General features: G+C 40.5%; 1 protein-coding gene across 3 annotated transcripts in view; it reads left to right on the top strand.

Moving 5' to 3' along the window:
- LOC119745378 (SH2 domain-containing adapter protein B-like) overlaps window positions 1-17,721 on the top strand; it is a 34,439-nt gene extending 16,718 nt beyond the window's left edge. The window contains exons 2-8 of one of the 3 annotated variants that reach the window (XM_038221692.1): window positions 2,486-2,633; window positions 3,459-3,551; window positions 4,464-4,556; window positions 10,165-10,488; window positions 13,228-13,402; window positions 14,573-14,692; window positions 17,012-17,721. In XM_038221692.1, coding sequence (XP_038077620.1) covers window positions 2,486-2,633; window positions 3,459-3,551; window positions 4,464-4,556; window positions 10,165-10,488; window positions 13,228-13,402; window positions 14,573-14,692; window positions 17,012-17,195 — 1,137 coding nt within the window. In that variant the 3' untranslated portion in view covers window positions 17,196-17,721. Of the gene's footprint in view, window positions 1-2,485; window positions 2,634-3,458; window positions 3,552-4,463; window positions 4,557-10,164; window positions 10,642-13,227; window positions 13,403-14,572; window positions 14,693-17,011 lie in introns of all 3 variants that reach the window. The other 2 variants (XM_038221691.1, XM_038221693.1) reach the window with 2 other exon arrangements.
- Window positions 17,722-17,981: the final 260 nt, after the last annotated feature.

The following is a 17,981-nucleotide window of genomic DNA, read 5'->3' as shown; positions in this document are numbered from 1 at the left end:
CGTAAACCACTGACGAAAATTGCAATTTCTACCCCCAAAAATGTTCAAATTACAAAAAAAATAAAAGGGGTTTGTTAGAATTGAGAGAGTTCTTCTTTAGGTTAAAAAGGTCAGTTGTGAATGATGAAAAAACACCCCTGACTCTAATTTGATCAACTAAAGAGAGGCTGTAACAACCGGTACACGATTGCTAATAAAAGGGGGTGGGCACAATATACATGTTGAGACATCTCCCCATCCCCAGTTGCTTTAAAGGGAATATATATATACAACATTTGCAAACATCGACAAATAAAACTACCAAGTTTTTACGAAATACCTCACTAGGATGTTGGTTAATGACAGTCTAAAGCATCCTGTAAAATTATGGCACTTGGTGTGAAGTCATTTTCAAGAAAATGGTATTTTTGTATCAATTTCCAACGGTGGTCGGCCGACCACCATTGGAAAAACCTAACTATTTTTCAACTACTGCTCCAAATTTACCATTTTGTTCAGTCAACATTTTGTTTGCTATTGGTTACATGTTCATGAACGGGTGCAGGCCAGCTAGACTTGTTCCCTGACCTAACAATTTTCCGGCATCTATAAATTGATCCATTTCATCCTTAGTGGAGTCAGGGAACCAGACTACTTGAACGTTTTTGTTTTTCTTGGCTTTTCCAGCATCTTCTAACACAAAACTTCAAACATGTCAGTGTAAAAATATTTGATCTATTATACTAACCCCTCAAATAGTTCATTTTTGAAAAATAACAGCAAAAGCCAATGATGTACATTCCCTTTAATGAACATCAAGAATTAATCATGTTTTGTTGTCCAGGGAAATTTCATGACTGGAAAGCCTTCCCTTACAATATCTGCATTCACACAAACCTTGAGACAGGAGCATCGATAGAAAGAGTATTAAACTGTATACTTTATGTACATTTTTTCATAATATGTGCTGTGTGCACTTTTGCCTTTCAAAGTACTGTACATTTATGTAGCACTTATGGAGACAAATCATCATTCTTGGTCCTGATGTCTGATTTTGAGACCTGGGCCCAATTTCACCCCGCTGCTAAGCACAAAAACTTGCTTAGCTCAAAAAAAGTCTGGCTTATAAAAGCAGGTTACTAGCCAAAACTCCATGTGATTTTCATGCTAAGCAAACAACAGCTGAATACTAATCACGAGCAATATACATCACGTGGAGTTTTGACTGGTAACCTGCTTTATAAGCCTGACTATTTTTGTGCTAAGCAAATTTTTGTGCTTAGCAGCGCCGTGAAATTGGGCCCAGTAGTGATGGGCAAAGTCCTGTACCAGTTGAAGGATAATGGAAGGTTGATGTACATGTACGTAATGCAGGCATGATTTTCAGGAGGTTTCTATCATTGCACTGGCATCATTATGAGACAGTAGTGAGAAGAGACAGGCACAGGATGTTACATGGACTCAAATGCTTGGGGCTATGGCTAGCTGTACAAGGAAATGCTCGGCCTGTTATTTCTAGTATTGACGGTGTCAGTAATTACTTCCTATGTATTACATGTGACTGCCACAAACCCTTTGACTTGTACACAAAGGACATGTACAACAATGCATAGAAATAAGCTCATTGAAAATATACAATGTGATATTGAGTTTTATTGACAACTTTTTATTGTAAGTGAAGTTAAACATATGGGCCTTTTTCAAAATTATGCATGCATACACATAAATGGGCCTGGCTGCAAAAAGTGATAGCGGGCCATTGAAAAGGTACAGGGTACAAACATTCAGGTCATTTTATCTTAATTTCTCCAAGATTTGTCACTTTTTCAGTAGAAAAGCCCCATAAATCTTAAAATCGGCATTATACGGTACTTTACATGCATTACTTTCTTGCCTAAGTGGTTTTTTTTGGGCTTGGACTAAATACTGAAAAATTTGCTTTCGTCCTGTGCGCATGAGTCAAAGGAAATCAGCTGGGCTCCTTTCCACACGCATGAACAAATATTAACTGTGAGCTTTGGGGTACCATCCACAATGTTTAAGGTTGAATTGTGCTGTTGAATTGCACCGGGCTGAACCGTGGGCTGAATCACAGGCTGTGGCAGTTTTGAGTTTTGTGCCCCAAAAAACCCACTTAGGTCGGAAACTAATGCCTATAATGGTGATTAAGAGGGGCTTTTAAAAGAAAAAAGTGGCAAATCCTGGAGATATTGAGAGAAAAATGACCCGAATGTTTGTAGCCTAGAAAGATTACGAATTTCATAGTAAAAATGTCCATTGCAAATTTGAAATTTCAGGCCACTCAAATACAATGTATTTGTTGAAGCTCCTCCCTTCATTTCAAAATACATTTTAAAGTCCATCAACACTGAATTTTATTTTAGTAGTGAGTGTTACTGAGTTAACACTTAGACAATTCCACTGTCAGATGTCACTTTAAAATTCTCAGCAAGATTAAATTAAATTACATTTATATCCATTTGTTTGTGTTCTATCCTTTCTGCAGCCCATTGTTTTGGATGACTACTGTGATCCCAAAGATGTCCTGAAAGCGGCCCTCGAGAGCGGCATTCTCCCGCCCCGAACCGAGGGGCCCAACCCCAACAGACCCTTCGCTGAGGACGACTACTCGGTCCCCTACGAAATTGTCAAACGTAAGTTGACAGTTCTCCATCAGGCGCGCTGTCACCTTACCGTCAATTTGTCGGTTTAGTTTCGACAACCAGATCAGGAAATTGATTATTGGGGCCCTTACCACCGGTGCGTTAATATAGCTCTACATGTGTGTCAAGGATTCCCTCTTGGTGATTAACCAATTACTTAGTTTCCATTGCTATTTTTGAGCACCAGTGGCGTATTTTTGGCACGTGAAGGGTGCACATGCAAAAAAGTACAAGGCACACGTGGAGATGATTGTCTTCATTTTTATTTTGGGGAATTTTCTTTGCTTAACAATAAAAGACTTCAAAACACACGTCTTCGACTATTCTTGTCCTTTTGCATTTAACATGTTATAACATTGAAGCAATTTAAAACACCTTATTGCCTTGCTGAAATCCTCCTTGTCATTTTCATTACAACTTGTCCTTAGCAACTAATCTTTCTTAGAATCTTTGCCATAGTTACAGCTCTGCTTCTGCATCTCCACCTTTCACACATTTGTTTATGTATGCAACATTTCAGTAGCTACTTATCAATGTCTGCAGTGCAATTTTTCCACTGAAATTCCTCCTTATTCTTCTACAAGTAGGATTGTTAAAAAAAAGTGCTACATGTAAGCAAGATGGTCTTTAAACTGTCTCTGCTTAGAAAGCACCCCGCTACGTATTTTGTACATGTAACACCAGATTAATTTGTTTGCCATTAATATCAATGCTGTTTGCTGTTAACCATCACTGACCTGTTCATCAACTAATCTCTGCTCCCCATTTCCTCATGGACCTTGCCTTGCCTCATGGATATTGCCTTGCCTTCTCAAGAGATGCGATCTGGCTTCTTGCCAGACGATGGCCCAATCCCAAACCAGCCCTACGCAGACGATGATTATAGCTTGCCCTATGATCTAGTCAAAAGTAAGTTGCGTGAGACACACTCTCAAAATAAAGTCAAGTTGGGAATGTTCGATGAATAATTCCCAGACGGTTTAGAAAAAACGGATTCAATCAACTTGGGACTTTGTTGTATTTGATCTGAGATTAGTCTCAACAATATAAGAGCAGGCTTAATTCTTGTTTGACACTCTGACACAGAAACTGTCTAGTTTTTAGACTCAAGTTCTGAATTGAAATTGTGTCTCTTTTCTGCATGTTATATCAAATATTGCTCTGTTATGATTTCCAATCTTGTTGCCTGATTCTGCTGGAATTTAAAAAAAAACTGGAATGTTCCCTCACATGATTGATCAAAACTAAAGCAGATGTTTTCTTTGTAAGATGGAACAAATGACTATGTTAATAAAAGAAAATGAAATGACTTCTCTGAAAAATAATATTGACTTATTTCCAGTGGGGTCCCTCGGTAGAAGATGTGGACGGAAATTACACATTTACAGTTTTAGTGGTGGGAGGAAAACCCCAGAATTATATTTTAGGGAAAACCCACAAAATCAGGTATGGACTGAAAACCAAATCCACGTATTGGCCCAGGCGGGATTCGAACCCGGGTCACATTGGTGGAAGACGAGGAAAGTACAGTACGCCAATGCGATTCCTAAAAGGGATGAAGGGATTTGGATGGCGAACAACCCTTGTCCTCCTCATGTTGAACCGGTTTTAAATTTGACTGCCATTTGAAAGGTCTCAGATGCGGCAGTCAAATGTGTCTTCGGGATTGAAGTATTTAGATCGGGATTGAAGAGGCCCTGCCAATCATTAACCCATTCACTCAGTTTCTTATTAAGTGGCCCAACTGACTGTACTGACATCTAACTTCTCACTTCTTGCGTTGTTCATCTTCCTTGCTTGCACACTAATGCGTTGCCGTAGAAACGAAGCATCATATCACGGAGGAAGGATGGGACCCTAATCGAATGGCCATCCCGGAGGATGACTATTCTTTACCGTATGATGTGATCAAACGTAAGTATCGGGCTCTGGGATTGCATGTCATGTCTCTTGGAAAATATTAGGTGCATGCCAACATGTTGAGGATGTAAATTAGCATTCACCCTATAGCTACATGGGTCATTTTATAAATTTGGGGTCCACTTTTTCCTGTCCCTGTTACATGCACATCTGACATATATAAGTCCCATGCACTCCTTAATGCAGTCTTCCCCCAAGAGTGATTGTGAATGGCAAACTCCCTACCCAACATATAAAAAAAAAGTAATTCTTAATGAATAGCAAATTACAAAGTACCAAGGTAACAGGAACAGGGAAAATGTCACACTTCTGACACTAGATTTATAGAATGACCCAAAATGCATCCCATTTATACATCCCATAGCAATCATTCTTCAGATTTGGCTCCAGCTTTGGTTTCAGACTCCCAGCCTCTGGTCTTTTGCTCCTCACTTTTTTTTTTTTTTGGGGGGGGCTCTTTCTCAAATGTCATTCCAGTTTTCTGATTAAGTGCTGTACTTGAATGGTTCTTGTGTTCGACTCATGTGCCATATGGTACGTGGGTTCGAATCCTGATGGGGAACATGGGGCTTGTTTTCTTGGGCAAGACACTTGACTGCAATTGCCTCTCTCCACCCAGAGGTATAAATGGGTACCTGTGATTGTGAAGGGTAGAGACCAGAATGCGCTGATCTCGAGCTGCTGCAAAAACTGGTCTCATTGCCTGATGAACATGGGATAATAATTGTGAAGCGCTTTGAGACTTTTGGTATGAAAGTGCTATATAAGCACCACATATGATGTCAAAGCTCAGAGTAATGCCACTTGTTATAAAGATTCAAGTTGGCTAAGGATTCTGGAGCCAGAGGTGAAGCCAAAACCATAGCCAAAGCCATAGACAAAGCCATCGCTGTTGCTCTCTTAAAAGTAAAATTTCATGTTGTAAGAAAGTTCTCTTTGCTGAACTGACTGCTTACAGTCCCAGCGAAAAACAGACAAAGTTTGCTTCAATTTGCAAAAACATCTTGTGTTTAGTGGCACCATGAAATTGGTTAGCGTGCAACATGAAAGTGGTCATGGGTAATCTGCAGTGCTGAAAGGAACAGCTTAACTTCAATGATCGGAAGCTCTTGATAGACAGCTGCTAGGTGTCTCAAATTGTGAATAAAGCAAGAAAAGACAATTTCATGCCCGCTACGGAGCGCAGGATATTCTGCTGAAGTAGCACTGTGGCTAACTTTGTGGAGAAATTAACCCTAACCTCCCCAACTCCATCAAAATCCACCCCATCATTTTGGTGGATTTTGGGGGACTTGGTCCTGCAGGCCTGGTTTGACTAAATATTGATGGAATATGATGGACTTGGGCCTGGAGGCCAAAAGCTAAGCATGCATGGGAAGCAGTGTGATTAATGGATTTTGGTGGACTTGGTCCATTACTTAGTAAAAGACAGTAGGGAGTGAAGGTTAAGCAGTAGGCACAACAAAGAGCATACAAGTCTTGAAGCAGAATCTCATGATGAATAATGAACAAATATTGTCCTCTGAAAGAAGCACTGTGTAGTTTTTGCAAGGTGGGGCCTTGAAATCAAAATGAAGGTTGAACTTTTTGCCGTAGTTACACTGTAAATGTAGCACAGCTTTTCTGCCAACTGCAGCTTCTTAAGATTGGCCTCTGGTTGGCATATATCATGTACTTTCAAAATTTGCATGTGATATGCATATATTAATGAGCGTGGAGGTGAAATATTGCATGCCGTGCAGTTTACACCTGAATGGTTTGGATGGTAATTGCTTAGATATGATGCATGATCCTTATTTCTTGTACATGTTTGTACATGTACCAAGCAGTCTGCATCATGCGTATTCCATATCAAGATGGTCGCATAATTTATGCATGCATTTGTATTTTGCACATGGCAGATGCCTTTGTAACCAAATGACATGTAATACTTTAATTGCATATATGCATATTTCATTCTGCTATTTACATGGGGCACCTAGCACATTTGCAATCAACATTGTCATCAAGTGGCAGCAAACTGCTTGCAGTTATCATACTTCACACTATTCAATGATCTTGACATGAAACATACAAAATTACAAGTGCCCAAAGGAGTCTCTCACTATTTTCATGTTTGCAAATTTCAATCGCAGATTGCCTTAAATCCATTTTTGCCCTCACGAAACCAAGTAACGACTGAAAATATGGTTTGCAGATCCCAACCTGAGTCTCACATGTATTCATGACCTGTGTCGGCATTCCACAGTCATGTCGAAACCAACCGCTATTGCTCATTAGGATAACATTTCATGACACCTGTACAGGTTGTAACAGCAAGTGCTACATATGTCCCGCTAACTGAAACCTTGTCATTTTCATGCAGACCACAAGCATGTATGCATCATTAATGATTCACTTCTTACAAAGATATATTGGACGTTTATCTTCATTAATGCTTTTTTTTGGGAGGGGGGGGAAGGGATTTTGCAATCAACTCCAAACAGGATCATGACTTCATGATTAATCCAAATAGATTTAAAAAAAAAAATTGTTAAGAATTGCCCAAGCATAATGCATTGGCCAATCACACAGTGTAATGGTCAGTTGTTGCTGCATGTTTTGCGTTGTGTCCTTGATGTGTAGGATTGTGGTTGTAGTTTAGTTGACTATACAACCATCATGCAAGTCAACAGGAAACCACACAGGCATCCGCTTCCCATTTCATTTAGGAGCTTTTGTGTCTGTTTGGCTCCAGTCTGCTGTTCAGGAGAATTGACTTTTCAAGTCCTTTTTTTTAACATGATGCTGCATGTACTGTAACTTATAGTGGGGCACTGCAGATAGGGGAAATATTTGGGGGAATTGTGCCTTTGATGATACAAGCATGGCATTTGGCACATGGTCAGGGTATGTCATGAGAGAGATATTTGGTTATAGGGCAATTGTAGATTTGTCCTTTGAAAAAATATAGGTAGAATAACAAGCAATTTTCAAAGTTTTCAAAATGGCTGCCATTGCTTATTATTCTACCTTTAATTTTTCGAAGGACAAATCTGCAAAGGCCTTGTCACCAAATATCTGTCTCATGACATACTTTTAGCTCCATGCATGCTCTGACTGTGTGTCAAATGCCATGCTTGTATCATCAAAGGCACAATCCCATCACCTATCTGCCATATTAGAAATATTGTCACGTGGTGTGTACATGTACCCATATTTGGATCATTCTATAAATTTGGGGTCTGACTTTGTCCTTTGCTTGTTACATCTGACTTCTTTTAATTTGTATATAAGTCTGATCCAGGAGTGATTTATTAATAGCAAATTACCTGCCCAACAGATAAAACATGTTTACAGTCATTCTTGATGGCACTTGAATTGAAAAGTACAAAGTACCAATGTAACATTAGACTGGAAAAATGTTGCATATTGCTGAACCCTCAAAATTTATAGAAAGACCCATGTACATGTATATGTAGATCCTTGTCATGTACACGTACTGTATATGTGTGCATATTTGCATGCTGTTACACAACCGAGTGCATTGCCAAGCAAGATATTTCTCGAATTCAAAATTCCAACATGTTGATGAAGATATAAAAGAGTTTCTGAAGCATTGTGTGCATATTGCATCCTCCTGCATGAAAACAAAGAACCTTAGCAGTGTGTGCAGCAACTGAATGTGGCTCAATATGCAAGTGGTCTGTACAAACTTTGAGAACAGTTACTTCTGTACTTTTCAAGTTGCTGTTTAAGTTTCATCAAATATGACTTCAAACTAATTTGTTATTTGTTGGATAGGAATTAAGAATTTGTAAAATTCAGAATTTACAAAAGTCATACATGCACATGTATTTCAGATATAACACAGAAGGTGGATTAGCGGACCCTTGATAAAGTGGATTAGCAGACCCTGGATAAAGTGGATTAGCGGACCCAAAATTTGTAGAATGACCCAATGTAAAATCAGTACATAATTGTGAGTTCAGTTGTGCACCTAACATACGTGTATGTGGAAAATGTATGTTTGACCTGCGATCAAATTTTCATTGGCTTTGCAGATGTTTTATTCCAATTTATATACTTGTATACATGCATGTTAAGAATCGTGTAGTTAATGAGCTGCATGCATGCATATGTGTCTGTTTAATCAGTGGCCAATGGGGGTCACACCGGCACATCTAACATCCCAAAAAATGTCTGTTTTATTCACTACTTCAGTGTTTTTTCCCCACCTTTTCATTGGATATAACATGAAATGTGTTGTTCTCCCTGGTGAAGTGTTCACAGTGTAAACAGTTTGTAAAAGAGATTCCCCAAATATAATTGAACAACTGGAGAAATTAAAAAAGATTATGAAATCTTTCATCATTGTTTTTAGCCCACATGTATTTGCCACTCTCAGTGATAATAATGGGGAAAAAAATACATCTGGGTAAATCAATAACACTTAATAACATCTTGTTGCTTTTGGATCTTTGCTAACTTATGCAACTGTTGTTTTAAATAAAAATTAAATGCGCAAAAAGCAAATGATCTTATGCACATGTATGTACCGTTTAATAATAAGGTTTATTACAGACTTGAAAGTATACCAGTTAGTAGGGTTCGTGTGCACATGTACATGAAAAGGCTCACTTGTTGATCCTCTAGTTTATTGGGGTGTGAATTCATCACTTCCTGTTGGCATTAAAAAGACTTCCATATATCTGGGGTCTTGACACCCTATTGTTGCCGGTGAGTGATTGTTAAAAGTTCTTGCCTTAGCTGTAACAGGATGTATCAGTTTCTCATGTACATATCGGTACACTACTGTACAGTACATATGGGGAATTCCTATTCACAATGGCAAATTTGTTATTTCTCATTTTTTTGTGACCACATGATTTCAGTTTCTTTCAGTTTCAGCTTGAGTCTGTCTGTTTCTTTCACTTGTCCTTTATATTCTCCACATCCTATTGTTCAAGCGGGGTTTAATCTCCATACTTGTTTTCATTCCAAGATTAAAAAAAATAACGTACTCTTTGTACAAACAAAAAGACAAAGAAGTGAAGGTAGAAATTATTTAGAAAAAAGGAAGTAGCAAGATAAGGTTACACAGAAAAGTTTACTTAGTTCTAGAAACATGTAGTATAACAGTCATGTGCATAAAGGTGAGCCTACATTGTATTTTCGTCGTTCAATGAATTTAGGGTCAGAATTGTGACCTTTTCCCTGTCCTCGTTACCTCTGAAATATGTAATTTGCCTTTCAAGTGTCATTAAAAAAGACTTTGAACTAATTTTGAATTGTTGTGTAGGTCATTTGCGTCATAATAGCTTTTGGATGGAAAATACATTGAGGAGTGCATGCAGAATTATGAAATCATATAGATCATGTAACAGGGACACGGGGAAAAGGGACCCTTGATAGAATGACCCATTTGGTAGTACTACAAGTGTGCATGGCAAATTAATGTTCCTCGCGCCTTGTACATGTACATTTACATGTACAGTGGTCATTTTTAGACAACCAGTTCTTACCGCAGGTGTCACTCCATATCAACTTCAGTTTTCCATCATGCCAATGAGGCTAGGTATCGTATGTTTAATAAGCAGCTTCTGCCCTGTTTTTTTTCCAGATATTAAAAAGCAACCTCCTACCAACTCCAAGAAACAGCTCCAGCACCAGTACGAGGAGCCGCCAGACGTCAGTGAGATCACGCGGAGGACGTCGGCAGGTGAGACTCCTGAGGAATCCCAACACTGGGAGGAGATGACCATCAATACGGGGCAGGAGAAAGCCGCCGCTAGAGATCCTGAGGAGAACGGCACGGATGGTCCCATGCTGTCCCCAGCCCCAGACCAGACGCCGCAGAACGACATGAGGCCGCAGGGCGAGTATGACAACCCCTGGGAGTGGCGGTCCCACCCTCTGCCCCGGCTACCGCCAGAGTCTCCAGGCGGTGAGTTTAACCGGTCGCGGAGTAAGTCGGATGTCGCCCACCTGGGCGGGATTGGCCGGAGTAGTCCCGAGAGCGATACCCGGCCACAGGACGATTATGACCAGCCCTGGGAATGGATACAGAAGAATAGGCAAATGTCGCAGGTCTTGACAGGTGGGGGTAGAGAGACGTAGTGACCATGGTTTGCATTCGGGGCGCCCTCTGTTGATAACGTGCAGCGAGCAGCATGCAAAAAATCACAGAAAGTCATTGAGTTTTAGTGCAGCACGTATGATATCTCATAGCGTGGCGTTTGTATGGCGGGTGCTGGACATTTGGAAAAGTTTGCTTTGTACTACCCACTGTCCATGGAAATGCTCATTGATGTTGATGCTTGGGCAAAAGTTTCGGAAGTTTTTTGAATTGCATGGAGAAAGTTTAATACTTATACTCTGGACAAATTGTCTGGAAAGTACAGGTACATGTAGATGCATGTTCACAACCAGAAAGGGATGCATGCTGCATGACATCAACAGCTGGTTCATCAAAATGTAAACTACTGTCATACATTGTGTAACTTTGTCTGTAGTTTTCCTAGTTTGTTTGTGACAATGCCTGTGCTATAAATGTACTGATATACAAATATTGAATGCTTCGAGTGGTGTAGTAAAACTAGCCTCCCAAGGTGATCCATGGACATTCTATTCGCCGAGGGAAAATAGAATGCTCCATGGATCACCGAGGGAGGCTAGTTTTACTTCACCACGAGATAAAGCATTCAATATTTGTTTTATAACACTTCACCCACAGATTCTGCTTCAATTTCAATGCAAAACTGGAGGAGAATGTATTTCTCTCTTCCAAACTACCCCTTCGCAAATTGTTTGAATCCAACTCTGCGGCACGCTCTGGAACAAAACGCGCTGCGTGCAACGCGCAACGCGCACACCAGCATGCATTTGCACACAAATACCGCAATGTGAAAAAAGTACTTTGGTTGCTAATGGTATAGTACTTTGGTTGCTACGGGTATAGTACTTTTGGCGGTGCACAGAAAGATAGCAAAAATAGAAAGTATCATGTCACTCGCTCTCGGCCAATCAAGACAAAGAATCTGTGGGTGAGGTGTTATAATCATAATTATTGCAATACAGTAACAATCAGTTATTAATGTACTTTCTCAAACCATCTGTATTGAGATACAGGTAACTTGATTACGTTAAAACAAGTCAGTTTAAAAATACTGGTAGGCTTTAATTTCCTTACATTTTGATTAAAAAAAAAGGTACTGTTCATTTATTTCTGCGGATGATTTCATTACAACTACTATGTAACCAAGAACAGAAGATACCTAGTGAAGGAAAATGTCACTCAAAGCTGGGCAGAAGACCCTATTTTATTGCTGAGGAGAAAAACCCCTAAATACTGAGTCAGACACTCACATCACAATCCATATTGTGCATTAGGGTGAAAACTTCACAGCTTTGCTAACAGTGGAATCCTGCCCTTACCCGTTATCACCATTCTGTGCTTACAGCACTAACAGCGAAATTTTGCCCTAACCCTGTAAATCACAGAATACTTAGCTGCTAGAATGTGCACCAACCCAAAGTTGTTCCTCACCCATGCGCTATGCTTACCGAATTTTCTGCTCTAAATGTAGGTACCTAGTTTTTTTACATATGTTTTAAAGCTAAGATTCTAGCGTCATGAAATAAGGCCTAGATTGTAGAATACTGGTCGCCATTTATGTCGGTGAAAGCCAGTGACAGTCTTATACCTTGGGGTGTATTCACATCCCTGTTCTCAAGTGACCTGCGAACAGAGTTTTCGGGTTGCCGATTACGAATGCCCAAGTGCGTGTGGAGTGGAGCTGGGCGAAAATTGAAGATGGCAGCCACCATAATTATTAAAATGCCGAATGAAAAGAAGGGAAACTAATGATCTTGCAAAAATAATTTAAATCCCAGAACAGCTATAACAACTGGCAAAGACAAACCCACACCACTCAACTCTATGATCAGGTATTTTTTCAAAATTTATTGGTAGGGCTTAAGTCTGCCATCTTTGTTCTTGGTGCTCTTCATCTTCTCCCCAATTACTGGGGAGTGAAAATCCTGTTCGCAAACACCATTCGCGTGTTGGTTTTCATCGTTCGAAACCCTGTTTTCGTGTTCATTCATCACAAGTCCGGGGTTTGGAATGCACCATTGGCTGTTGCTGGCAGTAGTAACGCACATGTCTATGGGATGTTGTCTCAGTTGCTTCCATCACGGATCCTCTACGCAAGGATAAACGACTCACCTGAGCTTGTGTACAAAATGTATGGAACGGTTTGTCTACCGGTTTATGCGTGATATGCCGCGTCTGCGCATAGAACAATGCATAGAACATGTAGAACAATGTGCGCGCGCCATGATAGCCCACAGATGCCGTCCTGACAGAAATTTGACCACTGAAAGACTGCAGTCGCATGCCAAGTCTCGCGCACACGCACTTACCACGTGCAAATGCCATACTACGCCTCTTACCAGAAATTTGGGGTAAGTCATTTATCCTGGTGTAGAGGATCCGTGCTTCCATAGGCTGCTTGTATAATTGCTAGCAGTAGTCTAGTAGTTTGGACGTGGCCTCAGTGTGTTATCCTGATCTCCATAACATGCTAGCCAATTTTTTTTTTCAAAGTGCATGAAGATTAACTACAAAAAGTAGAATGAAGGGTAAAGCTTACATTGTAGTTTATTTTGGTAACTCTCTCAGAGAAAGAGAAGAAGAACGCTGTGTCTAGGTCAGGAGCATCCACGCCCGATAACTCCAGAAGGAACTCCCCAAAGAAACCCTCCAACATGGCCAAGGACCTGAAGCTGGAGCTGAGACGCAAGCACGAAGTGCAGGGAGAGAAGATCGATCCCAACATGAGCCTAGATCAGCAAAGGTTATTCCTGAGTGGAGTGGGTTAAAGGCATATAGGATCATTTACTTTGATCCCAAAAGTAGCCTACTCAATTATTATCAAAAGGCTTACTTGGATTAAAGATGGTACTGGCACTAAACACCCCGTGAAATTATTCCATCTGTCTTGCTGTCATTAAAGAAGAAATCAAGAAATGTTGGCAATTTCCAACAATCAGTCAATTGACTGATCATAGGAATGAAAAAAAGAAGTGGTACGGACCAAATCGTGTTTCGTGATCAAAAGATGCATGGTTTTTACTGTTTTCTCAAAGAGTGTAATATTCACCGTTCGAACCAGCCAACCGATCCCGCAAGCTCGGTGGTTGTGTGGTAAAACGTCTGCACTAGAAAGCAGGCAGTCATGGGTTCGAGTCCCACCCAAGTGATTTTTTTCCAACTTTCACTCGGGTGGTAACACACGGAGTATACAGTGTCTATACGTCAATGAAGAGCAAAACCTGAGAATGATTTACATCACCCCGACGCAAATTCCATCTTATAAATATCCACCAAGCTGAAACTTAAGGTTTTGAACATTTTTCTGTAGATTTTGAGTGGTGTTGTTCTTGGAAACGAACAAAATGCATAAAATGCAAATGATCCTATATGCCTTGAATACCAGGGGCCAGTTCCATGGAGCTGCTAAGTAGAGAAGTTAGTTGCTCAGCAAAACAGGTCACCGGCCAACATCCCATGCAGTGTGTTATGTTTGAGACTGGTACCCAGCTGATTCATGCTTAGCATAGAAGTTTGCCTAGCAGTATCTCCTGTTTTGCAGCTCAGTAAAATTTTGCTAGGGATTTAGTGAAAAGCTAGAGTCTCAGACAGTGCACTCAACACTACTTAAGCCCGGTGCACACCTTTCTGATTTTACCGGTTCACCGAATCATCGGGCCTTCGTTCCGAGGTGTGCGCTGAAATTTTGGACCAATCTGACCGTCTGGTGTCTGGTCCGGTGAAACGGTAAAATCGGAAAGGGGTACACTGGGCTTTATTTTTGATTTTTGCAAGCTGGTATTTCAAGCTTAGTTGTCAATCAAAAAAGTATCAATAGTATTGTGTTGTGATTATGTATGGTGTATTCCGGCCCTGGTGCAAAAAGCCACGGGCATCCCTGTTATAATGTTCTCCTTTGTTTGAATCCCAACAGTTTCTACCATGGCAAGTTGTCCAGAATAGAAGCAGAGAAGCTCTTGAAGCCGTGCAAGGAATGCAGCTATCTGGTCAGGCAGAGTGAAAGTGCACAGAAAGATTATTCCCTATCACTCAAGTGAGTACACAATTCTGCGTTAAGTACATTTAGGCCATTTTAGGATTTGTTATGATGTGGTTCATGGTGTTTTGCACACCTGGGGCTGCCATTGTACCCCAGAGGATGTTAAAAAAACACCATGGACCATATCACAACTCAAAATTGTTTTGTTGTACAATGGTATTGTTTTAAGAACAATGTTGATTCTATCAGAGAAAGTAATAAAGATAATTTTAGAATAAGTCATTATTGGAAACAAATATTATACAAATATTGATTTCCGAGGGAAATGGAACATGTCTATGGATCACCGAGGGAGGATAGTTTTACTACACCCTGAGATAGAACAGTCAATATTTGTATTATAACACCTCCCCCACAGATTATGTATGATTTTAAGAGATAAACTGATTAGTTTAATCTTTTAGTTTAATGAAAATGTACTTCTGTTTCAACACAAAATTAGTTGAAAACTTACTTGTTATGGTTGCAAGTGACTTACATCCTAATGGTGTAAGGACACTGAAAAGATTTTTCCAACAGTGCACAGTTGGAGGAAATTTTCAAAACAATTATTACAATGTAATAATGTCCTTTTTTTTGTAACGCGAGTTACCCATAAAAACCTTAGTGCATAACTTCTGTGAGACAAATCCACCCTAAATGCTTTGAATTCAGAGAATAACAGCACAGAGTTGACAAAATGAACCTGTTAAATGTAACACAAGTTACCATGGAATTATAATAATATTAATAAGATGTGGTGCTTATATAGCGCTTTATACCTACAAGGTTTCAACGCGCTTCATCATTATTACCCTGCTAATTGGGCCAATGAAACATTCCAAATACCATCTCCGCTCCGTCGGAGTATACAGCTCGATGCTGCCTTTCGGCGCGAAGCAAAATAAACCATAATAACCACCTCTGCCCTCACAGGTACCCATTTACTCCTGGGTGGGGAGAAGCAATGAGTGACAAAGTGCCTTGCCCAAGGGCACACGCACCATAGCCGCAGGCTGGACTCCAACCCACAACCTGCAGAATTACCTGCAGACCATGAATTCAATGCTCCAGACCATGAGGCCACGGCACTCTTATATTTGAAAGTCTATGAGAATAATAAAAGAGGGTACATGTAAATGTGTGATATACATGTACTCTGCAGAGTCTTTTCAGTGGTTGTACAATGATCTTATGAAATATGTCACATATGTGACCCCTGGTTCAGACTGGTGTTCCATAGTGGCGCGGAACCAAATAGATAAGGAGTGAACTGAGTCAAGCCCAAATAGATTTCTGGTTTCAGATAGTCGAACTTAAAACACTGGGGATTGTGTGCAACCAAAGAGCACACGATCTTTGCAACAGGCCGGCATTGTATCTGACACTGTATTTCCTGAGCAATTTCTGACCTATAAAGGTCAACAGACATATCCTATTCCGAATTATGGCCGAAAGGAGGAAAAGAAAACTCAACCTCTGCTTCTTGGCCGCCCTCATGCTGCTATCACACCGTTACAAATGGTGCGCTCTAAAAATTCACAAATGTTAGTTTCTATTGGTGGATTGTTGGATATGGTGTATAGTCACTACTTATTTACATATATTTACATACATTTGCAACATTCACAATGAGTTTGGCTCATGACTAAAGCGACGTCTGAAACCAAGTCGCTCTTGAGTCATTCTGAACGACTCCTACCATCGATCTTTGCCATCTAGCTCGTCTAGTCACTCCTAATTGTTTCAGACGTCGGAGTTTTCGTGTATTTAATTCAAATCTTGACTTTAATTTGATTCGGCGTGACTCTGGAACGCCTGTCTGAACCGGGGATAATACTTCTCACAAGTAATGCCCCTGTTGGCCTCAGTACTGTCAACATGGGGTGCTGTGGTCCAATGGTTACGGTGTTCGACTCGTGTGCCGTGGTACATGGGTTCGAATCCTGACCGTGGGAACATGATGCTTGTGCTCTTGAGCAAGGCACTTTACCATTATTGCTTCGTCCTTCGGATGGGACGTAAAGCCGTAGGTCCCGTGTGTTGTGTAATGCACGTTAAAGAACCCAGTAACACTTATCACTAAGAGAAGGGGTTTGCCCCGGTGTTTCTGGCAGTGGCTGCAATATGCACCGCAGTACCTTGTAAACCATTATAAGGTTCTACATAATGGGTCTCATATTTCTCATAAACTTTATTTACCTTTCTTTAATAATAGACATAATTTCCAGCGCCTTGAGTACCTAATTGTTGGTAGATATGTGCGCTATATAAGACTCCGATGTTATTAACATTCTATAACTAGTGATTGTTCTTGACTGTTTTTGCTTACAGGAGTGCTAAAGGTTTCATGCACATGAAGATCGTCTGCTATTCCCAGGGCTACGTCCTGGGGGAGTTCAGTAAACCGTTTGCAGGAATCCCACACATGATCCACTACTACACCACACACAAGCTCAACATCAAAGGCGCGGAGCACATGGCCCTGCTACACCCAGTGGAGAACCAGATGCTATGATCGGCGCAATTGCTACACCAACCCCTCCAGTCAGCTCATTAAATGGAAGCAACGAATGGTTCATGCTTCGTGTTAATGCCACAAAAGCAGAGAAAATTTAGACATTCAAGTCAACTGTTAGTAGAGTGCTTTTAGAAGCATTGAGAAATCTTGGCGTACACTTGACGGTGTTAGGATAAATTGAATCCACATTTCCACGCTTGTATGGTCCTCAGCAAACATAAGACAGTGTGAATTTTTGTCTGTTGTTGCTTCAAGTGAAGAGTGTTTTTTGGGAGACATCCATTTCTTAGAGTTCTGCACGAGAAATGAGTCGTCAGGAGAACGTTTCCAGAAAATGGGCTGGGCTTAACTTGATGTTGTAATTTTCAGGTCGGCCCGACGTGAACAGCTTTTAACTGTGGATGTAGCCGGTACTGTGCATGTTGCATACTTGGATAGGGCATGCAAGTTGACATAAAAAAAAACACCTGCGAGATTTAAAGATATAGTCCATCATTTGTAATTTGTGCATTTTGTTCGTTTGAAGCAACAAAAGTGTTCAAAATCTAATGAAGGATACTGAACAACTAACCTGATGAAGTTTCAGCTCAGCTTCAGCTGTATATTCCGAGAAAAATAGCATTCTAGGATCTCAATTTCAAATCAAAAGTTGCTGAATCATGTTTGAATTGCAGCTATACGCGATGTCGTGCACTGATCCGACAAATTATAGCAACCGCGCGCGCCTGTGCGTCGTGCCAATGCTTGCGCGCGCTGCGCGGAATAACAAAACGAACTACTAAT

The sequence above is a fragment of the Patiria miniata genome, unplaced genomic scaffold, assembly GCF_015706575.1.
Source record: "Patiria miniata isolate m_02_andy unplaced genomic scaffold, ASM1570657v1 HiC_scaffold_7, whole genome shotgun sequence".
Classification (NCBI taxonomy): Eukaryota; Metazoa; Echinodermata; class Asteroidea; order Valvatida; family Asterinidae; genus Patiria; species Patiria miniata.
The sequence above is the reverse complement of the archived record's forward strand: the minus strand, read 5'-3'. Positions and strand labels throughout refer to the sequence as shown.